The following is a 27,228-nucleotide window of genomic DNA, read 5'->3' as shown; positions in this document are numbered from 1 at the left end:
AAGCTCGATCACTTGTTTTCCTCCGTGGTAAATCATTATGCTTATTTTTCATTCTAATTTAAAAATAGAAAACAATTACAATGAAGTACAGCACTCAGGTTTTAAAAAATATGCCTTCTTTTTCGAAAACTGTATCCAAACTTTCATTAAGAAGGAAGATCATGAAAGAACAAAGAAATAAATCTCTTGTACTTTGTTAAGTCTTATATTATGTAGTAATATTTTTTAAGAGCTGGAAACACTGTTTCTACGAAATTTAGATTTCATTTGTTATTCAAGATAGAAAGTGTTGAAGAGAGATGGTGCATAAGGCACGAGGCACGAACATTTCTTCCATAATTTTAAAGTTAAGTTTGTTATTTAAGTGCAATGAACACAGTGAAGTTATTATATGTACTTTGTGGTTTATTTTAAGTGTTAGTTAAAAACCTGCGATTAGTAAGGTACAATAAAACTAAAAACAAATATTGGAAGTTTTCCATTGTTAGAAGACAGTCCATTACCAGTTAAGTAAATCGTGAACATTTAAGAACATAAGCATAAACAGTTTTTTTGGTCCTCCAGTGCCGAATGGAGGAAGTGTTGTGCCAAGAAAAAGAATAAGTGAATCATTCAAACATTCATATTGACTATGTGTGTGTAAAGACAGTGAGTGTTAAGAATCAGAAGCAAAATTGACCTAGTGGACTTATCACGTAGGCGCCTACACATTCAGCTGCGCATTGCAATCTGAAGAAAAACAAAGGCGCAATGTAGCAGTCACGTAGCTAAGTATATTTTTTTGTTTCTTTTACTTGTGTATAGGTCTGTTGTTATAAGGACTTCAGGTAGATATATCACAAGCAATGGATTCAAATACAAATTCTCTTATAAAGGCAAGAGGCCTAGCTAAAGCTTCCCTTACAAGAATGAAAACATTTGTTGAACAATTTGGAGCAGACGGTGATGTAATGCAAATTAAAGTTAGGTGTGCACGTTTACCCAATACAGTGAAACCCTTACTAACGGACACCTCTATAAAGCGGACACCTCCCATAACGGACATATTTTGTAATCCCCCAAACACTGTAATAGGAAAAAACATATTGACAAACCTCTCTAAAGCGGACACTCTCTAGTACGGACACGGACAGTCTTTCTTGTCTTTTATAGGTATTATTTACCTCCGTATTACGGACACTTTCTCTAGAAACAAGTTGGAAAGTGCAGTAAAAATACACTTTTAGTAATTCATACGTATATCACCAAGGAAGAACATGTGGGTGTGACAACATTTTGCCTCCTCAATTGTCTATTCAGCAACCCAGGAGAGGTCTCTGTTTCACAACACCCTTATATCCTTTGCTTCATTACACTCCCACCCAATCTGCTTCAGAAACAAAAGTGATTGACAGCTTCCCACTGTTAGGAATGACACATCATTCTACTGTCCCGCTGGAATCTCTAACCGAACAGAAGACAAGTTTGGTATTTTTGACCATGGGTACGCATATTGTCTTCTTCTTTTTTTTTTTTTAAGTCTGCTGGATTGCAATTAACTCATAAATTAAAACGACACCGGAAACGTAGTAAGTAGCGATAATTGTAAAGTGCAGAGAACTATAACATCTTATTCCCATGTTGTGCCTCGAATTGGATAGCGCAAGATAATGCAGGTACAGTAACATTTTGGTAATATTTATAAATACGTGATTCATGCAAAAATATTTTTTCTAATTGCATATTACCTTGTTTATTAATTTACGTAAGAAAATATTGAAACCTCTTTAAGACGGACACCTCTCTATAGCGGACAATTTTTGATTCCCCACGGTTGTCCGCTTTAGAGAGGTTTCACTGTATATTCAAAGAATATGATGAAGTGCAAAAACAGCTTGAATTAAAGGACGAAAACGATGAATACACACAGGATAGAGAGTTGTTTGAAGCTACTTACTACGATACTCTTGCAAAAATGACGTCAATTGTTGAAACAGCTGAGAAGGCTAGTAGTAGCAATAGAAGTTCGTCAGGTGATTCAACCGCAAATACAGGGTGTCTAAAATTACCAGTCATAAAGCTACCAACATTTAAAGGTCAAGTTATAGATTTCAGACATTTTCATGATACTTTCTGTAGTTTGGTTGTAAACAATCAGAGTTTAGATGATATTCATAGATTTCATTATTTGTTGTCCTCATTATCAGGTGAAGCAAGCAAATTAGTTCAGAATATACCAGTGACAGGTGAAAATTTCAAACTTGCTTGGGAAAAGATATGCAAAAGGTATAATAATCCAAAGCTAATAGCAACTGCTCATGTAAAGGCATTGTTTTCATTACCGACTGTCAGTAAAGATTCAGTGGCGGACTTAAGGACATTATTAAATCAAACTATAAGTAACGTAAATGCACTTAAGGCGTTACACTTAGATACTCCTTTGGAGGATATATTGTTATCGCAACTAGTTTTGGAAAAGCTAGATGAACAAACACGTAAAGACTTTGAAAATCAAACAAATAGGGAACAGTTTGCTAGTTTAGAAGAACTTCATGTCTTTTTAGAAAATAAATGCCAGGCCTTAGAATTGGTAAAGTCTACACAATCAAAGTCGCATGTCAGTAAATCTAATGTTGTTAAGGATGTAAAAAATGCTAGACAATCTTATGTGAGTACTAATGTTTTGTGTTCGTTTTGTCAACAAAGTCATGCGTTGCACAAATGTAATGAGTTTCAGAAATTAAGTGTATCCAAAAGATTAAATTTTGCGAAACAAAACAAACTTTGTTTTAATTGTTTGAAAGTTGTCAACCATGTAGCGAAAGATTGTTCACTGAGTGCATGCAAAATATGTAATCTCAAGCATCACACGTTATTGCATAGTGATTTTAAGAAATCACAGCCTAATCATGCTGCCAGTGTTGAGAATGATTCTTTTACGGAACCTGTAGGGGAAAAGTCAATGTCTCAAGGGCAGGAAGTTGTCAATACTAGTACTTATTGCTCTGTGAAGCCTAAAAGTAATGTGCGTGTTTTACTTTCAACTGCAGTTGTTCAAGTTAAAGATTGCAATGGTAAATTACATATGATTAGGGCTTTGCTTGATAGTTGTTCCCAATCTCATTTTGCAACAGAATCTCTCATTCAAAGGTTAAAATTAAAGAAATTTCCTATCAATGTTCCTGTACAAGGTATTAATAATGTAAGTTGCAACGTTAAATACGGAAGTAAGTTACAAGTATTCTCTGCTGTAAGTGATTTTAGTGTAGATGTTGAGTGTTTTGTATTGCCCAAAATAGCGGGAAATTTACCTGATGCTGATATTGACATTAAAGAATGGAACTTCCCACCGAATTTTAGAGTTAGCGGATCCTAATTTCAACAAGTCTGGTAAGATTGATTTGTTGTTAGGTGCTGGAATTTTCTTTAGTCTACTCAAAGCAGGACAACAGGTGCGTCCAGGAGCATTTCCAGTTCTCCAAAATACAGAGTTAGGATGGATAGTTTCAGGACAATATCAGATGCCAAAGCACAACAACTTCACGCCAGAACATCGAACATTCTTTTTGCACAACAACGATGATTTAAGCCATCAGCTGCAGAAGTTTTGGAAAATAGAAGATATTCAAGAAACTCCTATATCGAAAGAAGAAAGGGAGTGTGAAGAACATTTTGTCGCAAACACTAGAAGACATTCAACAGGACGCTTTATAGTGAGACTGCCATTCAAACAAGAAGTGATCCAGTTAGGTGATTCTTATAAGACAGCTGTTCAGCGTTTACAACAATTAGAAAAAAGATTAAATAGATGCCCCAAGTTACGCACAGATTATGTGACATTCCTTGACGAGTATGAAGCTTTGGAACATATGAAGGAAGTGGAAGGCAACTCTAATATTACTCAAGGATATTACTTGCCTCATCATCCAGTTATTAAGGAAGCTAGTACTACTACGAAGACTAGAGTAGTATTTGATGCATCCGCATGCTCAACTAGTGGTATTTCACTGAACGATGTTCTCAAAGTTGGTCCAACTGTACAAGACGATTTGCAGTCAATTATATTAAGATTTCGCACCTACCCTATAGCTTTTACTGCAGATATAGAGAAGATGTATCGACAGATTTTGATTGATGAGCGTGACTGTAAATTCCAGAAGATCTTGTGGAGAAGATCAGAAGAAGAACCCATTAAGGTATATGAATTAAAGACTGTCACATACGGAACAGCCTCAGCGCCTTTCCTTTCTACTCGCTGTCTCCAGCAATTAAGTGCAGAAGAAGCTTGTGAATATCCGAAGGCAGCACAAGTTCTCAAGCATGACTTCTATATTGACGATTGTATTTCAGGGGCTGAAAGTGTGGAGGAAGCTTTAAAGATAAAGGACGAATTAATACAAATGCTACAAAAGGGTGGTTTTTTGCTAAGAAAGTGGTGTTCCAACAGTACTGAGTTATTGGAATCCATCTCTGAAGAATTGAGAGAAACACAGCTTCCATTACGCTTAGACGATAAGGGTCAAGTCAAAACATTAGGATTACTTTGTCATCCAGCAACTGATCAACTTCAAGTGATGAATGGATTCACTCTAAATCAAAGGTCGAGTAATAATTTAACAAAACGCAAGATGTTGGGTATTATTGCTTCAATCTTTGATCCGTTGGGAATTGTTAGTCCAATAACAATTGTATGTAAGATAATTCTTCAAGATCTGTGGCAAGCAGGATTGGAGTGGGATGAAACACTTCCTAAAGAACTACAGCAAAGATGCAAGACAGTACTTGAATTTATTCCTTCATTATCAGATATCAGTGTAGACAGAATGGTTCTTCAGTCAGGTACCTTAATAGACATTTAAGTTCACGCTTTCTCAGACGCTTCAGAAAAGGCTTATGGGGCATGTGTGTATTTAAGATCCGTCAACAAGGATGGTCAAGTTACTTCGAAGCTATTATATGCTAAGTCCAAAGTGGCGCCCATAAAGATGATTTCCCTGCCTCGCTTAGAGTTATGTGCAGCAGTGTTATCAGCAAAACTTGTCAAGAAGGTAACTAAGGCATTAAAACAACGAATATCCCAGGTATATATGTGGACAGATTCTATGGTTGTCTTAGCATGGTTAAGAGCAAGTCCAAATAGATGGAAAACATTTGTTGGCAATCGAGTTGCTGAGGTACAAGAAGTGGGAGGAGAATGGAGACACGTCGCTTCAAGTGAAAATCCTGCAGATATTATATCAAGAGGAACAAGTCCTGACAAGTTAATACATAATAGTTTGTGGTGGAACGGTCCTCAATGGTTACAGTGTTCTTCACTTGATTGGCCTAAGACGGAGCCTGCCCCACTCAGAGAGATTCCTGAACAGAAGAAATTAAAATCAAGTTACTTAGTGACAACTCAAGATAATAGTGTAATCGAAAGATTCTCTACTTTGAACAAACTTCAGAGAGTCTTGGCTTATTGCATGCGGTTTTCCAAGAATGCTAAAGTAGAAGCATCAAGAAGAAATGTAAACGCTCTTGCTTTGGAAGAAATTGAAGAAGTTTTAATCAGACTAATACGAGAAGTTCAAAATTCAGTTTATGCTAAGGAAATGGCTGATCTTAAAGAAAGTGGAAGAGTTAGCAATAAGAGCAAACTCTTGTCTCTCAATCCTTTCATATGTGATCAACAATTACTAAGAGTTGGTGGAGGATTAAAGATGTCTGAACTTGAATTTGATGCTAAACATCAAATTATTCTACCACCAGATCATCACCTAACAAGACTAATTATAGAACATGAACACAGGCGATTGCTACATTGTGGATGTCAGTTAATGCTAGCATCACTAAGGCAAAGGTATTGGATACCTAATGGTAAAAATGCCATCAAGAAAGTTATTAGAAGATGTATTACATGTCAAAGATTAAAGGCGTCTGGACCAGAACAATTAATGGGACAACTACCAAAACATAGAGTAGAACTAACCAGACCTTTCACAAATTCTGGAATTGACTTTGCCGGTCCTATTTACATCAAAACTGGTACCAGAAAGTCAAAAACAAAGGTGAAGTGCTACATTGCAGTGTTCGTGTGTTTAGCAACAAAGGCTATCCATCTCGAAGTTGTGAGTGATCTTACTAGTCAGGCATTTTTAGCTCCTTTGAGAAGATTCATATCTCGTCGAGGTAAATGCAAGCATATCTATAGCGACAATGGAACTACGTTCATTGGTACCAACAAGAAACTTCAAGAAGTCGCAAAGTTGTTGCATACAGCTGACCATCAAGAAAGGATTAAGAATTTTGCAACTACTTAAGGAATCCAGTGGCATTTTATTCCGCCATATTCGCCCAACTTCGGTGATCTTTGGGAGGCTGCAGTTAAGTCCTTCAAATACCACTTAAGGAGAGTCATGGGAATGCCATATCTCACGTTTGAAGAATTAACAACATTAATCACACAAATAGAAGCTTGCTTAAATTCGAGACCTCTTATAGCATTATCCAATGATCCTAATGATCCAGTAGCATTAACTCCTGGTCATTTTCTTATTGGTCAACCATTGACAGCACTACCAGAACGTGACTTACATCAGAAGAAGATTAGTTCAATTCAAAGATGGCAAAGGATCCAGCAACAATTTCAACAGTTTTGGAGAAGATGGTATATGGAATATTTGTCACAACTACAAGGAAGAAATAAGTGGAAGAGAAGCTGTGCCAACATACAGGCTGGTCAATTGGTGGTTCTCAAAGAAGATAAGCTACCTCCTCTATCGTGGAAATTGGGAGTCATCATTGAAGTGCATTCTGGACCTGACGGTTTGGTTTGAGTGGCTACTGTTAAAACTTCCAATGGTTTATATAAACGCTCAATTAGAGGACTTTGTGTTTTACCAAATAATGATGAATCGTAATGTCATTCATGTTAAAGTATATTTATTTTCTGTTTTAGTCTATTTTATTTGTTGTTATGTAAAGTTTGTTTTCTTTTGTTTTTTTTTAAAAAATGTCACTAGCCCTTTTTTGGCGGGCGGCATGTTAAGTCTTATATTATGTAGTAATATTTTTAAGAGCTGGAAACACTGTTTCTACGAAATTTAGATTTCATTTGTTATTCAAGATGGAAAGTGTTGAAAAGAGACGGTGCATAAGGCACGAGGCACGAACATTTCTTCCATAATTTTAAAGTTAAGTTTGTTATTTAAGTGCAATGAACACAGTGCAGTTATTATATGTACTTTGTGGTTTATTTGAAGTGTTAGTTGAAAACCAGCGATTAGTAAGGTACAATAAAACTAAAAACAAGTATTGGAAGTTTTCCATTGTTAGAAGACAGTCCATTACCAGTTAAGTAAATCGTGAACATTTAAGAACATAAGCATAAACATACTTTTAAAACACAAATGTAGGTCATTTCTATCCATGTTTGTTTTGTCGAAAAGATTGAATAATATTTTAAAATTTCAAGTTACGAAATAATCTGCAACAATAAACATGTACAGAATATTAACAGAGTATGAAACTTAATAGTAGATTTATGGTAGAGGTTCATAGTAATGTGAAACACAAATATACCTTATTCCTCATAAATATAATGTGAGACTCAATGTCTTGCAGTTTGATTGTAATATAATCAATAATTTTGTTTCGATTTCCTCGCGGCACACCGGTTGGAAAACGCTGTATTAGGTATACATGAAAACTCAACATTGCCATTTACCGGGAGGTGGATAAATTTTCTGAGAGTATGGTGAATGAGGGCATGTTTGAAAACGGGTGCTGGCCATCTACACATTAGAGTAAAAGACAGTAATTTCATTCACTTATGTTGTGGGTCTCGGTCCTTACGTATTTAATATGTCCGTACCCAATATATATAGTATGGCGCTAAATTCGTTGTACAGCGGTGGACACTTCTAAATGGTATAGCCATATGGAGATTTACGGCTAAGGTGTACCAATTAGAAGTGTCCACCGCTGTACAAAAGCAGAAGAGTGATTCCTGAGAGTAAAACAAACAAAAAAGTTCCAATAAACATAGGGTGAAAACCACATCGTTTACGTGTTATAGGCTGCCGAAGAGATGAAAAAATGAATTCTAAAAGGTCCATAGCTTCAAAATTATGGGATCTACTGTAGTCGGATCAAGACTTCACTTAGGAACTAGTATGTGCTCTATCCAAAAATACATGTTTTAGAATCCTAAGGTACTCACGCAACAATTTTTATAGAGGTAGTTGGAGAGCACTTTATATCATAGGCCCGTAGTCAAACTCCCTCTATAAAAATTGTTGTGGAAGCACCTCAGGACTCTGAAACACACATTTTTGGATATGGCACATACTACTCCCTAAGTGAAGTCTTGACCCGACCAAGGTAGGTCTTATAGTTTTGGAGCTATGAACCTTTAAAATTCAATTTTTTTATGATTTCGGCAGCCTATAACACGTAAACGATGGGTTTTTCGCCCTATGTTTATAGGAACTTTTTTTGTTTGTTTTACTCTCAGGAATCACTCCTCTTCTTTTGTACAACGAATTTAGCGCCATTCTGTATATATTGTATTGGCGAAAATATGAAATTACAATTACGTAGTGTTTTGGCCTGAAACATTTTTTATACTCCCCACTAATTAGAACAAGTCTTGTTTGCATTATATTGTATGTAAGTGTAGTCTGGCCCTTTAGTTGTAATTTAGTTAGTTGTAGTTTAATTTAGTTGTGATTTAATTGTTTTCCTGTTTTCTTCCATTTTTTAGTTGCGATTTTATCCATTTACGTTCCGTCCGTGAATCAAATCCTGTAATCTTCACAAGGTACGACAAGCATTATCACTAGTCTCTCGGAAGAATATTACAGAAATGAGGATTGCTGACCTGAAAAAGATTTTAGAATTCTCCGACTGAGAGTCCCCCACCGGGAATCAAACCCGCGATCTCTCGCACCAAAGGTGAGAGCGTTAGAGACCACGCTACAGGGGCCACCACAGACTAAAGCGTTTGATTTTTATTATAAGAATAACGTAGTAAACTATAATAATCTCTTAGTTGTAGTAAGGATTATGATTCCTTAAACTTAATTAAAAGATGTTTTTACCGAAATCGGAGAAGTTATCTACTGTTAGCATTACATTTATCATAGCTTACGCGTACTATTAAGGAAACGAAATAACGAAATGAAGTTGTTGCCTAGTTCCATTAGATGATGAGTGATTCGTCACTATCTCGGCCTTAGTAATAAGCGAGTGAAAGTTTCAGAGGAAACGAGGTAATTACGTTCACTTTAAGACAGTCGGATGTCAGCTCTTGCGTGATTAATCATCCGAAGGTGACTTACAGAGCATGGAGAATGGAACTAGGCTGAACCAAGAAACAAGTTCTCAGAATGAGCCGTCCTCTTGAATTAACTGCATTCTGTTAAGTCCACTACGTCAATTAATGAGTATTGAGGACTTGGATAAGATTGACGTGGACACCATGTGACAAGAACTTCACTCACTCTTTGTCTATGAGAACAGGCTGTAATGTTTTGCAAACTCGGTGGTTGAAACTGCTTCCATCACCTCATCCTCCCCTACAATTTCCCTTAATTACAGGCAAACTTAGAAGGTCAACAGAAAGATTCATCTACGCAATCGCGCGTAATTAAGAGAAACGTTTTGATGTCACGGCTGCATGGAAAACCATCTGTTTTTGAAAGAAACCCTTCAAAGAAATTGAAGACCAAGAAAAAACCATGATTTAATCAATTTTCTCTGTTCAAGAAGAACAAACTCATCTCTCACTATTGTAAAAAGAGGTAAAGAGACTGTTCAAGTCAAATTACTGAATAAAACTGACCGTTAGCAACGCAGAAAGAATGAAGGCAATATAATTGCAGTTTTACTAGGCTTCGCTTTCCAATTACTGAAAAAAGGAAAAAAGTAAAAATGAAGACCAAATTAGGAAAAATTAAATTTGATTACTCCCTGATAGAATTTGTTTAATATGGGAAGCCCTACGTAGTGGCGTAGAATAAAACGCGAAATTATCGTTCTGTAGATTTTAGAAAGAAGTCTATATATTTATTTAGATAGTTAAAATATTTGCCGATCAAGAGAATCAAATATTGGGGGGAAAAACAACATTATATACTAAGAAAAAATATTGTACGGATTACAGTTCAACAAGAGTAAGAGATAAGATTTCCCTTTAAAAACTTCTTTTCCCATCCTTGGTGTACATCTTTACGTACACGTTCAAAGATGGAGTGGGTCAATGGGTCGGGTCAAGTAACTCATGATTTATGAGTGAGTTAGTGGTCATGGGTCAACAGAACGTGACCCCACTGCGTCCCACCAGCCACCGTGACTCACTCTGATCCACAGATCCACTCTATTCAGTGCATTGCAGGCAGCATCTTCTGAACACTAGTACATTTGTCTACGATTTAGTTTCAAGGCATCTATTTTTTCTTCTTTTTCTGTGTGTTTCTATTTACTTACCTCAGATGAGTATACCTATGTTAAAAAAAAACTTACTTCAGGCACTTTTGGATATTGATATATGTAATTGTAAAAGTAAGAATACGACTTACCTTTTGAGACACAGTCGAATTATACTTTTTTTTGCTTTACCTTGGCCTACATAGGATTAAATTTCAAAGTCGTAAATCAAGGTAATTTTCCACAGAGATGTATAATTATCTCCTTATTGATTTACAGATGTATGATAACTAAATTGAAGTTCATCGTAATATGGCCCATGACTTCAGTATTTTATATCGTGAAGATCAGATCCACCGGCATTATAACAGAGGAATACTTGAGCGATTGGCTGTAGAAATTTAAACTCCGATTAGTGATAATTTCACAGCCATGTTTTATTACAAGTGTAAACTCTTTATAGAGTTGAGAAAAGGGCTTGGATCATGGGTCAGCGTTGATGACGATATGTTTAGGTGGGTGGTAGGTCAGAGTGGGTCATAGTGTGTGGTGGATTACAGGGATCATGGTGGGTCACGGTGGATCGACAGTAAAGTTTGCACTGACCCACACCGTCTTTGCACACTTTCCAATAATGAACAAGAGCTTAAGAATGTAGCTTAATAATTCGGGAACCGGGAAATATTTAATATGGGTACTAGACAAGCTAAGATTTGCCTCCATACCTTCATTACTCAAAATCGAATGAATACTGTGGATTGCATACGATAAAAAAAAAAAATGTACACTACTCGGAAGTTCTGGGTGCCTGGTGTGGTTATCCCTTTCGACATTGACGTCCTTCATTCGCTGGTGCCATTACCGGGAACAATTATGAAAGTAATTTTTTGTGCGTTACGTAGGGAGTCTGTTGACTTCTACTCGAATTCTTTAATGAGGCCAAACGTATTTTCTCCAGACCGGTCTTTCTTCTCGGGAACAGGAAAATAAATCAGATGATGCCCAATCCGACGAGTAGAGAGGATGCTTCGTGACAGTAATGCTTTTACACGACCCAAAAACCGTCTGGCGTCGGTGCGTTATCCTGATGCAGAATCTGTTCATTTTTCTAGACTGGCGCTATCTTTCTCAACTTTTTTTTTTTTTTTTTTTTTTTTTGCAAAGGCTGATCAAAATATCAATTAAGAAGTTATTATTGACTCCCACCAATAGGAACCCAGTCAAAAATTATAATATCATTTTCGCTGGTCTAGCTTGGACGCCCTTTGGTCCACAAGACCCTTAGTTCGATTCCTGGTAGAAGAAGCTTGAAATTTGAACGCATTCGATAATTCGAATTCGATCTTTAACTGCAATTCAAGCCCCATATTTTCGGTGCTGGAAAGGGACGCCAACAATTTGCAGCTTCTTGTATGTCAAAGAACAAAAGTAGCATTCTTTAAATTTTGAGAGGGATGTTGGTGCTCTCTTTCAGTGTTGGTAATCGACGTACTTGCACTGCGTGAATTGCCGCCTAGTCTTGGATTCAACTGGTCGCCTAACTTTAAAAACAATGTTTTGTCGAAGGTGGTTCAATTTCTATGTGTTGTAATAACTCCACACACAATTCTTAACTGTACTCTATTGATTCGTAACAGATTTATGTATTTTTGGCATAATCTTGGCACAAATTATGTTCATGTTACATTATTCAGTAATAATGCGCCGAACATATTCCCTGTTTGGTAGTTCACCCACTCTTGCAGACTCCATCATCGGTCACTTTTGAGCACTTTGAGTACTCTCATGTTCATATTTGTATCAGCAACTGAAGATCGCTGTTTGACTACGCAATTATCTTCTTCAACGCTTCCCCCTCCCACGGAGAAACATTTTCGTTACTGATAGACTTGTACTCGGAACATACAAGTACCGCCGTATGCCCTATCAATATTTGGAGTACTTCATTTGGCGACTTTCTTGAATTTCACAAGAAACTTAAAGTTATCCTTTGTTCTACTTTCGAACTAGCTATATGTTTTCCGGCACATGACGATTACACATGTTAATGGAATTTCTACAGTAGCGCGAGTTTAAAGTTTATGCAGACGAAGAGGTGGACTTAAAAAAAAAAAACCCTAAAGGTTGAAAAGAACACCAGTCAAGTGAAATTGAACTAAATCGTTGAACATAGTTATTTATTTACCTATTTTGAGATAAATTCAACTGACAATCGCGGCTAAGTGGTTTGCTTACGCGCCTTTATCGTGGGAGATCTGGGTTAGATTCCGAGAGGAGCTCACGTAGTTGGGATCCGACGTTAAGTTGTAAGTCTATGTCTCATGTAACCTCGCTGGTAAAAGGCGCGCTGAACTTAAATCAGATTAAATTAAATCAACCATTTGTCAAAAGTCATTGGCACTTTCTAAATCAGAAAAGAAAAAGACCCAATGCCGCTGAAAAATATTTTCTTTCTTCTTCCACAAACTTTACCTTTGGACTGATTTACACGGATGTCAGAAAACATTGAACTTTGTACAACTATGAAGCTCAATTATAACTTATTACCAAAACCTCAATCATACAGTGTTCCTCTTAATCTTCAATATCTGAAGATTATATTGTCCCTTAACAAATTTGTGTCAGCACTTTGCTTCTGTCTTACTATGCTTGAAAAGGAGTAACGTAACATTGTTATAGATTGAAGTAGGTAGAATTTTGAACGTTTGTGTTCTATGTCTTGAAATGAAATTTAAAATTTCAGTTTAACACCCCAGGGTTATGCCCTTTGGCTTAAAGGATATAATTAAAGCAATTGAATGATTATGGAAGAATTTATGGTATGTGAAAGTGGGAGGAAACGGAAGTATCCCGAGAAAACCCACGGATACAATGTTGTCCACCACAAACGTACCTGTCCGAGGATCGAACCACGAACCCAACGCATCATAGGTAAGCACTTTACTACTGAGCCACCGTGCACCCGTTTTGTGTTACGTGTCTTTATACATATAATACAGAAATTATGAACGACGGCATGTACTACGTATTCACCTGGACTCTGCACCACGAACTGGGTTGCAACTTCTTGTAATTGACAAGTACACAGATAATTATGCAAGCTCAATCTTCAAAGTGTAAGCTGTTTCCTATCGTACTAATTCTCCTCAAAAAGAGCTATATTTCAGGACATTGCCACTAGTCCCGGATTGAATTTTGATAAAGGACAAAATAGTACAGTTTTCATAGCAATGCTAAAATTTCTCGACTAGAGAGAGTGAGGGAAGAAGAAAAAGCATTAAAGGAACCAAGGATCTTATAAAATAGAGGATCTGCCCATATGTATCTTCATCCTATTAAATAATGAAGCCAAAAAGACAACCGAGCATCGGCACCTCTGATTGGTTACTCTCGTTTCCGCCATCGTCTGATTGGTTACTTTCGTTTCCGCCATGTTTGTTAGCTCAAAACATTGCGATCTTTTTGAGCGGAGTGGGCAGAGTATTGGTAGCAAAACTGTGACGTATGACTTCAAGATTTTGTTGTCAGGGCAGCCTCTATTTTATAAGATCCTTGAAAGGAACGAACAGATTTCATGCCTTTCGCTTCTTCTTCTTCTTCTTTTTCTTCTTCGTTTTATTATTATTATTATTATTATTATTATTATTATTATTGAATAATGTAGTGTATTATAACTTATATGTTGTAAAATAGTCCCTGCTATAACAAGGATATGAATAAATGATGAAACTGGAATAGTATTCAAAGTTGGTTTATTTAGAGCCCAGTTGAGTGAATGCAAAAGAACAAAATATATACATACCATATAGTAAATTTTTTAATGACCTTTAACGATGAATATGAAAAAGAAAAAAACTACAAACATTAACTAGTGAACTGCAAAATTAAAGCTTTTCACGTGCTTCAACACAAATTGAGTTTGTATTTTAATGTGATATTTTAAACTCGATTTCTCCCATCAAAAACAAACTGTAATGAGCAAATATTTAAATAAATTACATTTTATCTTCTCACGTGGTTCAACAGCAGAGCTAGTTGTGGTGTAACAAGATCAATTTTCATTCATTTTAATGCCAATCATCTATGAAATTGACAATTTTTTTTTATCGTAAAAGTAAACCATTTCGTTTAGTTTCGAGTAATTTCACAGAAGGTGCAGTGAAGTTCCATATACATGCATACAAGGTCCCATATTTGAATTAGTTTTTAGTAATAAATAATAAGTTTTTAAATAAAATTCTCTTTTCATGGAATTCCTTTAAGGCAAACATATAACAAGCGATTTATAACTCAATTTTGGTAAAATATCAAAAATAGATTTGACGACTTTTGATGCCAGGCGCCTCAATTTCTAACTATACATTAACGTGTAAAAAATTATAATTTTACTCACATTCTTATTTCATATTGAACCCTTGAAATAAGGTAGCCCTATATTACTCGAATAAATCAATATATCTATATTAATCGAATTTTTCATTGGTGTAACTGTTTGCGTACAAAGAAGGAAGTTTGGTAAATTTGTCTTTAGAATGAATGGTTCTTTTATGTAGAGTTGTTACAGAGGTCACACACATGTCAATTAGTCCCAGAAGCGACAGTCCTATTAGCGACAGGAACTGTTATCTGTCCTATGAGCGACCGATTCATTTACATTGAGATTATGGAAGATGATATGATTCCTTCTCCTAAAATATGTTTGCCTCTGGCGTTATTAGCGCCGGAACAACCTTAGTATGAAATATGTACGTGCCAGTGATACTGTTCGTCAAATATATTTTTCCTCTACTGTGAGTGCAAATAAAACTTATTTTGAGTTAGATTTGACATAAGACATATCAAATAACTTAACGAGATAACAGGGATATTTCCATGAAAAGCATATTCCTATATAATTATTGAAAATCCAGTTCTAATACCCCCTTTCTTCAAAAGTTTTGTTTTCTGTACTTAATTTGATTCAAATCAAACTACTCACTAAGCACAGTAATATATTTTATTTTGAAAAATTAAACGTGTAACAGTTTCGCCAACTATCTACTTTTTAGACTTCCTAAGACTTTATGAATCAAGTTTAAAAAAAATGTCAATGATAGAAGACAGCTTTTGAGATCCCTTACATCTAATTGGCTATTCTCAACCAATCCCACCAATTACAATGCAGTTCACTCTAAACAATCCAAAAGGTAAACAAAGTCTTTAAACTACCTTTCCCCCTATTGTAAGCTATTAAAACGTAAACTATTTGCTTCATTTGCCTTCCTCCCTTGTTTTGACTTATACATAAAAGCTTGTCGTGTAGCAATCTGCAATAATCCCTTATAACTAGACGAACTGTTAAGTCCTGCGAGAGATTTGTAACTTGTGTAATAATTTCTTCGAATACACCGTTTTCTTTTTTGATTTCTTTGATATAATCAAATGGTGAACACCTTTTGTCCATGGGAGCCCGAAGGGAAGGCAGGGATCGTCTCCCCTGGCTCAGAAAAATGTATACGTAATACAGCAAACCACGTATATTAAATATCAGATATACCAGACGTGATGCAGCAACCATGGAGATGCACCTCCCTAGAAAAGTTTCTTCGGGCGCCCCTACCTCTTTCTGATTTCTTTCTTATGCCATTAACATATTCAATCTAAACTTATGCTCCGTATCATTTTAACATGAAAATTTTATTTGTATTAGAATCATAGACAAAGGCGGAGCTACTCTAAATATTTAGTTAGTTTTTCCCTTGATAGTCAATGTATTCATGGAAATCAATTCAAAAATATAATATTAGGAAAAACGTATAAAAGATTGTTAATGTAATGAGAGCATTCTCACGTATTAAATTCAGGTAGAGCGAAATTTTTCATAGTACATCTTGTTAGGTTCTAAATCACATTAGCATGAAACAAGTTAAAGAAGGGAGAACCTCATCTTCTTACATTATCTTAGTATGAACGAATCGGTGACTCATAGGGCAGTTAACAGATCGAATCGGTCGCTCATAGGACAGTTAACAGTTCCTGTCGCTAATAGGACTGTCGCAAGTGGGAAGACACCCACATATGTGAATGCGTATAATGAGTGTGTGTGTGTCGCTTGTTTTGACATAGTGGCATTAACTAGAATAAATATTGTAATCCTATATGATTCGGGGCTTTGACCGTGCACAATATATATACCTAGGTGCACGGTATCCATTATATATAGCTCGTACATTATAGTTTTCTTTGGAAAAGTAGGAAACACTACAGAAATTATATAATAGTTTCTTCAGCTCGAAACTATAGTGTTTTCTAACTCGGCGTAACTATGTAATTATTTCGTAAGTTTGCAATGGATTGCATCTGTTCGCCTCAATACCAGGACAAAATATCTGATACAGTTTTTTGTTTTATTGATCTCTTTACAAAAAGGAAAATTTAGGACCTTAATTCTTTGCCTTTTACCCGTTAGGAAGGGGTACACTGTTTTGCAGATTCACCTCTCTCTTTTGCCGTTATCAGTAAATGAAGAATTTTCAATACTACAGCGAAGAACACCGAAAACATTAGAAATTGAGCGAAAAGTATCTTCAAACTGTTATTAAACTGGCTAATAACTGTGTTTGTGGACCTTTGCTTGCAGGCCAGAAATTTCTTATTCCGCCTTCCTTCGCGCCTTCCTCTTCGAAATTTCTGGTCTATCAGGAAAGACCATTGATAATTTTAACGTTTCCTACTGCAATATATTTCACATCTCTATATGAATGAAATAAAAATCCATTCATTATGAAATAATAAATTCGAAACTCCAATGGAATCGTATTCATTTTGATTATTTGATTAACATTGTGACACACTTATATTCTATAAGAAAAAGTAATAATAGTAGAGTCAATTACAAAAGCAAATAAAATATTCGATTTAAAATCCGTGTATGATAATCTTATTACATTTGTCGATGACTACACAACGTAAGTTTCTAACTATAGAAATATTAAAAATAACTCTTTACTTACCTAATATGCTTCAAAGTGATACGATAATTGAGGTTTCAGACTTTCAATCCTAAGTATCACTATGACATTACTATGAATTGCAATGTTTATTAGATAATAATGAGAATCCTTTAACAATGGGGAAGTTACAGAATTGTTATTATAATTAAAACCCGGATTTCTATGTAATCACGTATTTTCCCCCTTTATATGTACACTAATGTCCAAAATGATTGGCGCATATCTATAACTGTCTTCTTGTAACAATACAAATTGATAATGATTTTGCAGGGTACTTTCAATACTGATACTATGTGTATAATTGGGAAATATTTTGCGGCCAATTTCATAGCAAAATAATTATAAATGCGAAAATTAGAATGAGTAAAACAAAATGTTTCTAAACGGACAAGAAAGATTTAATTTTGTTTTATTCTTCTTATTTACTGCTCTTTTGACATGAAATTCGTCACATACATGTCTTTGCCGATTATACACATACTAACATTATAAGAAATACCGGGCGAATTCGTTATCAAATTATGTTCCTCCAACGACATATTTATAGACATGCGACAATAATTTTGGACATGAGTGTACATGAGTGGAATTAAAACGTGTTGACGAAATACATCAAGTAGAGATGTCATAGGAAAGTTTCATAATCTATATTTTCACATATTTACTCAATGTTACATATTTTTAAGATATGAAATATTCTTTACATTAAACAGTTCTTTAAAAGGAAAATCAATTAGACTTCAGGTTTACATGTCGGTACGATAGATAAAAAGTAAAATTTAAACTGTCTCTTTTACCTAGTCATGTCTTCTTTTTTGGGGAGAAGGGGGGCTAAAAATGGCCCGGCCGGGTATTTAGGAAAATGTTCGTGTTTTGGGGGGTAAAGGTAACTGCTTGAATTTCAACATTCGTATTTTACGTAAATACACAAATACATATATATTTGCAAGTCATTTTTAAGGTAATGTTCGAACAACACATCCAGCTGTAAGCGCGAACTTAATATTTATGTATAAGTATATAGTACTTCATTTAATACTTGCTTAATCGCTTTTCTAGAAGTTTAGTTGCATAAATTCTATTTTCTTGCTATACCATTAAGAGATTTGTAGAGTAATGAGAGTACTATTTTGAAATGTTAAAAATGTCTTTTTTTTTTAATCTTTCATATGGTAGTTCTATGTACTCTATTGCGTCATTGTCTTGAGAACGATAAATGTGCCCGTCACAAATAGACACTTAGGGAGGTACTTGTAGATGTCGGCTGAAAAGAACGGACCATTATAATTGAAATTCAGATCCCAAATGGAAGGTCGTTTGTACTTAATTAACTGAGTAATGTGCTATTAAAGCAGTCATCTGAGTGGAAATCGTAATGATTGATATCACGTATTAGATGCAAATGCAGTACTGCTGTGGATTACAATGTCACTAAACCCCTATTGATGCATCCTCAATAATTTAGGTGTCGAACAAAATATAAAGCACATAATATGGAAACACACCATAGTGCAATGGTAATATCATGAACTAATTGAATCTTTTAATTAGTTAGTAGCAGGACGAGTACGGAGAAATTTTTCACACAAACAGCAGCCAATCATATCGCCACCGGAAAGCAGAAAGGTGCTAAGCGCCAAACTGCAAATTTCTCAAGAGAGCATAAAAACGGATGAAATATTAATTAATTTCGATTCTTTCCTTCTTCTATAGAATTCAGTTTTCACTGCAAACCTTTCATATTGTCTCCTGCCACCTGTCTCCTTCCTGCCAACATTAAACATGAAATGGGAAGTCAGGATATGCACTTAGTTGTAAATCAAGGAGAATGGCGCTTAGCATCTTTCTGCTTTCCGGGGGCGATATGTTACCTAAGTTGAAGAAGAAGAGGAGGAGGACATGCTAAGTTAAGAGGCCTCATCCCGGCAAAAATCAAAATACCGCTAATTTTACAGTAATTATGTGATATCTTCAAATAGATAAAAGATAATCGAAATGTGGTAGACAATATTATTTTACATGAGATACCGTTATCACAACTCACTTATCTGCTTTCGATTTTGAGCCATTTTGAAAATCGGCATTTATTTTCGCGTTTCTAAACAGCTGTAAACGGAAAGCCACTAGGTGACTTGTGATAACGGCACCTCACACAAAATAATATTGTCTAGGGCGCTCTTGTTCCATATTTCGATTATCTTATATCTATTTGAAGATAACACATAATTACTGTAAAATTGGCGGGATTTTAATTTCGCCGGGATGAGGCCTCTTAAGCCTTTGGCAATAATGACTATCATGTAAATATGTGAAAAATGAACAGATAAACAAATGTCTTAGGAATAAACAGGACTGGGATCCGAACTAAGTTTTCGCCGTACTGATTACAACGGTTATTATGAAATGGGTATGCACGGGGGCTCAGTGGTAGAGCGTTTACGTCTGCTGCGTGTGGTCCCTGGTTTGATATCAGGCGAAGTAACTTTGCGGTGGACAACACCGTGCTCGTGTGTTTTCTCGGGTTACTCCTGTTTCCTCCCACTTTCTCATTCTACCAATTTTTCCATCAGCGTTCACTTGCTTTAATCATCTGTCTCTTTTAGTCTAAAAGGCATAATCATAGGACGTTAAACTCAGTTTTAATTTCATTTCACGAACTGGGTGTGCATTATTTTGTCTACGTTGAGTCTTTAATGGAAAAGAAGTTTCAGCAAATCCAAATATTACAGTAAGGAAAATGAAGACATCAATCTGGTATTGAATAATCTGCATCATTTTTTTTATATTACTAATAGCTGAAATACCCAGGCATCGCACGGGAAGAATAAAGTTATGGAAAATGCTTCGAAGGTAAGTTTGAACCACCTTTTACTCCGAAGGATAAGTCTTTAAATCAATATAGAATTATAAGAACCCAGCTCCATCCAAACGCCAAATGTATTGAAGTTGTTTACTCCCTTATAAAACGAATGTTAATAAATGACAGTATAAAATCCAGTTTGAGTAGGCACTATTACATTCTATTATCTATCTATATATCTATATATATATATATATATATATATTCTAAAATTAATTTTAAACAGTTCATTGGTTTTCTTTTTTCTTTCCTGGTTTTTTAAATTTTGTAATCATATGAGCACAGAACGGAAGATTGAATCCCCGCAATGCAAGCGGAATTATCGACAATGCTGGAACGCGTTTTCTAATTAAATTTAATGAGGAGTTTATATACCGAATTTAATTTCCCTTATTGACGGATTTCTAAGATACTATTGTTTTTCGGATCCATTTTGGATCCTTCCTCTACGAGGCGCATTGTAATCGAAGTGATATTATATATACTTCGAAGTAGGTAGTGAAAATTCACTGAAAACGGTTTAACAGTGCAGATCCACGAAAACATACAAACAAATATGAAGCATACATACATACAATCACCTTTATAGGCCATATTTAATATTTGCCTAGCAAGAGGAACACAAGGAGAAATATGGAATGATGAAGTTTGATAAGGCTGGTCTTTGGCCCAAGCTTTTCTTATTTTTTGAACACATTTTTATGTTTAAATAAATGTAGAATATGCAATTTAAACTATTATTAAATAGTTCAAGTAACGGACTCATCACCATCCACGTCATACTACAGGGTGGGCGGAAAGTAACTCCCTATATTGAATTGTGAAGTTCTATTGATAATATTTGTAGGTTGCAATGTAATTTTATTTGTTTTATCGAATAAAATATGCCATTTTCCTTTGTTTTTACCAGATTCATGAAGCTTTTGTTGTTTCTTTTGAAGCCACAGAGATACAAGGATGATTAGGTAGTAAGAAAAGATCCGAAATCTACAGGGGTGGTCCTAGGTACCCCTAGGTCATTGACCCCGGGCCAAGGTCATTGACCTTTTAGAGGTGAGTCATTCGGGCCAACGTACTACTCACGTCGCTTCTACTAGTACCTCTTTAGTCGGCCATGGCTTGAATTTTACACTTCGAACTTATGCGCATACTCATAATCTACATTTTAAGAACATGCAATGCGAAAATGAAATATTATTTTAAAAAATCGTCAATCTTTCTCCCTTTAGGAGCCGACTTTTCTGAAAACAGTGAAAACCGTGTTCGGCTATTTCTAACGAGTTTAAATACACTTTTGTGTCACTACTCGGTTATATAGTTAGTAAATTTGTGTTTGGCACGGAACAGCTGGGTTCGATTCCTGGTGGAGTTCATGTGGTTCGGATCCCTTGTTACAATATTGTGATCCAAAAAAATAGGGCGAATAATTTAATTAGAAACAAAGTACGTAATAATCTTAGATGGAATTTAATTTAATCTCCCTCAAAGTACTGTCCTTGGCTACCAATGGATTATCTCAACGTTGAATCCATGACTGAAAGCATTTCTGGAAGACTTCTTTTGGAAGGGCCTTTAGCTGCTCTATCGTGGTCCTCTTAATGTCTGGAATGGTGTCAAAACGTTTTCCTTTAAGGACGGTTTTAATTTTGGGGAAGAGCCAGAAATCGCATGGTGCTATATCTGAAGAGCACAGCGAATGTGTATAGAAAGGAATTTTTTCGGCCAAAACCTGCGGATCAAAAGCAACGTGTAGCACGGCGCGTTTTTGTAGAAAAGAAGGAAACCATTTGAACATATAATCGGTTATTAAAATGCTTTTCAAGGACCAATACGAGATATTTAATACTTCTGAAAGCTCTCCAATAGTTATTCACCTGTTTGAACGAATCACTTGTGCCATTTGTCTCATGTTTTCATTTGTTTCTGACATCACAGGACTTCTCAATCGTTGCTCATTATCAACCTACTCCTAGCTGTTTTCGAACTGTTCGTGCCACTTGCAAACAGTCTTCAGTGCCACCGGTTTATCGCCGTACACTGATTTTGACATTTCATTAGTTTCTTTAGCACCTTTTTGTAGTTTAGGACGTTGGCACGCGACAGACACTTAACATGTCTTCTGGAAGCAAACTAACATATCAGAACTCGTTCAAACTCGGACCGTAACAAAGGTTTAGGCTACCTGACTTCCCTAACAGCAAGATGTGCTAGCATGTATCATTTAGGTGTCCCAGCTACTTTTTAGGTACCCAACACTTGGCACATATGATATTCATGTACTAACTATGTACTTCAGCTAAATACAATTTTAGGTACTTGTTACACATAATTGATATTTGCAACTATGTACCACAAATATAGCATTTATATACCGGGCTCAGTTTCGCACTCTAACAGTAATTTGTTTTTATGTCGTCACTCGGGACATATATATGTCATGTTCTAGGTACATCCTTTAGGTACATACTGTTTCACATACCCTAACAGCGCAAGATGTGCTAGGCATGCACCATTTAGGTATTCTAAATTCATCTCCCACATTTGCTGCATTTGTTGCTTCTTTTTCTAAGCAATTGTATACTAGAAGCAACAAACGCATCAACTTTATTAAATGACAGCTGTGGCCGATCATTTGAAAGTGAATATGGAAGAACCATAAAATAAAGTAAATAGTCACTTGTCATTTTGTTATAAAATTACATGGCTAGCAGATTTTATATGGTTCCAAACGGTTATCGTAGAATATACGCGATTAAAGGAGCACTCTGATCAGCCAAATTCAAAAGACCTAAAAATAATATCCCTCTACAAGCGACGTTCTCTTCATCGCCTCTGTGGCCAAGTCGGTAGAGCACACGGCCAGTAATTCAAAGGTCGGCGGTTCAGCGCCCACCTTGGAGTACATTTTTTACTTGTTTAAAGTGCTTTTTAGACTTATCTTAATGAAAACGCATATTTTCATATACGCGTTTTAACATATTTTTGGGGAGTGATTTTCTGATTCAGTGACACTTACGGCACGGAGAACATATCCAGAACATGTTAGGCATGTTCCCCAGGTACATGTCATGCATATGCCTAGGGGCGGACATAGACTGTGACTATCACTTGGCATCCATGTGATTTCTTTCTCAGAGGTACATAAGGCATATGCTGGACACATTCACATGTACCTGAGAGAACATGATAGGCATTTGCCTCCTATGTAATTGTGCTGTTAGGGTTAGTAGTTGAAATGGCTACAGCATCGATAGATGGCACTGTGCAACTACATTCATCGTCCTTTTTTATCATACTTTGTAGATAGGTGTTTCATACAGCCTTAGCGCTGAGGGGACGATAAAGTCTAATCCAGCCAACCACCCAAATCACCTTCTTAACTTCAGAAATTCGCGAGATTTGAATCTCTTGGCAAGAATTATTTTTCCCTTCCGAGAATATCCAAAACATCTTTTCGTATCCTTTACTTACATGATAAATAGGACTATTGTGTCCAAATTTGACGTATCTGGCCTGGACGATCATAAGTGAGTCACTTTACTCTTTTATATAACGGATAATAACTCTCGAAATTATTAAAAAAAAATAAATCAATATCCCCGTCAAATGACGTCAATCTAGGAACAAGGATTTGGGAGGGAGACAATAATAATAAGAGCATTAAGCCTTGAATGCGTTACAAGCGTCGAAGATCGCTATTTAGCTCAGTCACATAACACAAATTGGTATCTTTTGATAGAGCTTAATGCATGCTGTGGATACGCTGTTAATAAGCTCCTGTGTCAACAAATCCCCGGTTTCAGTAGCAGAAAGTGGGAGGAAGGTATTGTTGTTTTCATAATTGAAGAATTCACCTGCTGGGTTTATTAGGATGGTGTACGTGCTAGACGAGAATATGTAAAAAGGTAGAAAAAATTATAATACAAGGGTAAAAAATACATGGGAGCGTTCCATGGTGATACAATTTTCAGAGCTGGCGCACTTTGTGTCGTGAAATTGCTGCAGTGAACACTCTTCTTCTTCCTGCACTGAAGAACAGCATAGAACTGGCCAGATTATCTAGTAATAACGTAATCATGTAGATCATGGTAGACCATATCAACGTCTCTATAACTTAATAAAATCTTTATTCTTTGTCTATAGCCGAACCAAATTCATATAGAACCATCATGTTTTGAGCGGGCAGGAAGATTATTTTGTTCATAAAGTCATACCGGGTCTGCATTACCTTTAAAGAGATTGAAGTGTAATTTCCATTTTAAAATCTAACTCATTTGTCCATCAAAAAGAATATAGAGTAATTAGGGTTTTCACTTGAAAATTAGGTCTCATAAAGGGCAGACTCTGTGGCTCAATGGTAGAGCGTTCACCTCCGGTGCTTGTGGTCCCTGGTTTGATCCCAGCTCGCGTCGTGTGGACTTTGTGGTGGACAAACATTGTGTTCGTGGGTTTTCTCGGGTTCTCCCGTTTTTTTCAATTTTCTTCATTCCACTATTTCATTCATTTCTCATAATCACCGTCTCCTTTAGCCTAACCGGCATAACCGTGGCATGGTAGATCCGAGTTCGATTCCCGGCGGGAGCTCATGTAGTTCAGATTCCACATTAAGCTGTAGGTTCACGTCTCATATAGCCTCGCTGTCGAACGGGACGTTAAACTCAAAATCAATTCAACCCTTCTGGCTTCGGCTTTTCCTTAGTTTCACGAAACAGTGTTAGAACTTCAAACTATTAAGTTATGTGTCCACAATTTTATAAAATGTTATACTACTATTTTAAAAATCCAGAGGCCTTATTACACGCTTGCAGGAACATGAGTTTAGAAATAAATGCAGAGAAAACTAAATACATGAAGTTCGTCGGGATCGTAATACTGCAAATTCTGAATGCGACAAAATATCTAATAATACTTTAGACGAAGTGGATACTTTCAAATATCTAGGAGCAATATCAATAAGTCAAAATCGTATTAACGAAGAAATTAAATTTCTACTAAAAGCAAGGAATTCGTGTTATCATTCAGTTCAAAATCGTTCGTCGCCAGCGAATTCTGTCGAGGAATTTGAAGCTTAAAATATATAAAATGGTAATCATGTCCGTTTACTGTATGGTTGCAAAACATGTTCGCTTACTCTGAGAGAGAACGCGGACTGACAATATTTGAGAATAGAATTCTGAGGCGAATATTCGGATCCAAGAAGAACGGGAATGGTGGAAACTTCATAAGAAACTGTATAATTTATACAGTTCACCTAACATTGTTAGGGTCATGAATTCTAGGAGGCTAAGGTAGGCAGATCATGTAACCAGAATGGAAGAAGATAGGGACACTTTCAAAGTTTTAACTGGAAGTGAAATTCGAAAACAACCATTAGGAAGACCTAGAAGCAGATGGGAGGACAATATTAAGATGGATCTCGCAAAGATAAGAATACAATGTAGAAACTGGATCCAGCTGGCTAAGGACAGAAGTCAATAGAGAGCGTCTGTGAACACGCCATTCTACCTCCGGATTTCATAGACCATAACGTTAGGTAGTTTAGGCCTATACACATCTATACATTTCACCAACGAGGGAAGAGCGTGGTGTCACTCAGAGAAAATTGCACCAAATTTGGTGTAGGAGTAGGTAATGGGAATAGACAAGAACGTGTGGAAGCATTTGTTTCGCAGACGTTCGGAATAAGAAATAATGGGCCCTGCAGTTCTGGAGAAATACGGTCTGTCAATCAGATATTGATGGTACATAGACCTTTGCTCTCTGTTGCAGCCAATGCAGGAGAAGTTAAATAAAGTAGAATGGAAACATAAAAATGAGCTGAACAGGAAATGCGGCAATGTTCGCCCTCAGTCCCACCAGGTGAATGCCGGGATACTAAATCTAACAACTGCCCTTGCCATTAAGTACAGTGTTTGCGAAACATGCGTGAGATGTATTTGGAGTCTTGAAGGAAGTAGTTTTTACGAGGCTGTTTCTGTCCAATACACTCTGCCACTTTCTAGTGGTGAGTACAGCAAACTCAATTTTTTTAACCATTGCGTTAACATAGTTGTATTAATGAAGAGTCTTCTATGTATTCAAACAGTTATTTTTGTCATGGTCATCCACAGTTGTTTTCATTTTAAATATCACTAATCCCAAAATATATGTTTAAATTCGCCTCACAAATACACACTACTTTAACTTCGGTGGGCGCCACATCGTAATGTCAAACACACGTAAAATTGGAATCAGTTAATACTGGTGTGTTCAAACATTTAATACTTGCATATTGACAGCATCTTGTACAGCATGCGAAGAAATACAGTAACTTCATTTCGACCCCTTCCCTGGAAAACTTCTGGCAATGCCCATGATTAATTTCTCTATATATTTTCTTTATTTTCTTAATATAATTTCATTATTCTAACTAGCAATACACATTCAATGGGTAACAGCAAGGCGGCATTCCCCTGGTGGAATTGAGGGCGGAAATTGGTGCATTTTCTGTTCAGCTCATCTTTTCTGTTTTGATTCTACTTTATTTAACTTCTGCATTGACCGCAACAGCGAGCGGAAGTTCCGTCGCATGAATATCTGGTTGACAGGCCATATTTTTTCACAACTGTAGAGTCCATTACTTCAGATTCCGAACGCCTGCAAAACGAATGCTTCCACACGTTCTTTTCTATTCCCATTACCTACTCTTACACCAAATTTGATGTAATTATCTCTGAGTGATATCGTGCCCTTCCTTTGTAAGTTGAATAAAATTATATGGTTGAGTGGAAATTAATCTTGCGTGATTGATTGCAAGAATCGAGGAGCTGTTTTATTATTTTTGTTTGTAAACCTAAATATTAAAGCTGTAGTATTATCACGTCACCTATTAAGACGAAATTGATACTTACGTATACCCTCAATAACCTTCTCATTATGACGGTTGCAAGACAATAGTACAAGAATAGGATTACGAATTAGATTTCTGGACTTTTCCAACAAATAGCC

At 36.1% G+C, this 27,228-nt stretch overlaps 4 protein-coding genes across 9 annotated transcripts in view; 3 read left to right on the top strand and 1 right to left on the bottom strand.

Moving 5' to 3' along the window:
• Nucleotides 1-27,228, bottom strand: part of SPR (G protein-coupled sex peptide receptor) — a 2,424,528-nt gene that overhangs the window by 1,303,531 nt on the left and 1,093,769 nt on the right. The window lies entirely within an intron of this gene.
• LOC145661209 (uncharacterized) lies at nt 1,955-3,355 on the top strand. The gene has a single exon (XM_081726664.1). The coding sequence runs from the start codon at nt 1,955-1,957 to the stop codon at nt 3,353-3,355; it is 1,401 nt and encodes a 466-aa protein (XP_081582790.1).
• LOC145661208 (uncharacterized) lies at nt 3,501-4,838 on the top strand. The gene has a single exon (XM_081726663.1). It carries the CDS (start codon nt 3,501-3,503, stop codon nt 4,836-4,838), a length of 1,338 nt encoding a protein of 445 aa, XP_081582789.1.
• On the top strand, nt 4,965-6,281 carry LOC145661207 (uncharacterized). Its single transcript, XM_081726662.1, has one exon. It carries the CDS (start codon nt 4,965-4,967, stop codon nt 6,279-6,281), a length of 1,317 nt encoding a protein of 438 aa, XP_081582788.1.

This window comes from Thermobia domestica, chromosome 9, assembly GCF_964235325.1.
Source record: "Thermobia domestica chromosome 9, izTheDome1.hap1.1, whole genome shotgun sequence".
NCBI lineage: Eukaryota > Metazoa > Arthropoda > Insecta > Zygentoma > Lepismatidae > Thermobia > Thermobia domestica.
The sequence above is the reverse complement of the archived record's forward strand: the minus strand, read 5'-3'. Positions and strand labels throughout refer to the sequence as shown.

Coding starts and splice junctions, on each gene's coding strand:
- LOC145661209 (XM_081726664.1), top strand. CDS start 1,955: ATGACGTCAATTGTTGAAACAGCTGAGAAGGCTAGTAGTAGCAATAGA.
- LOC145661208 (XM_081726663.1), top strand. CDS start 3,501: ATGCCAAAGCACAACAACTTCACGCCAGAACATCGAACATTCTTTTTG.
- LOC145661207 (XM_081726662.1), top strand. CDS start 4,965: ATGATTTCCCTGCCTCGCTTAGAGTTATGTGCAGCAGTGTTATCAGCA.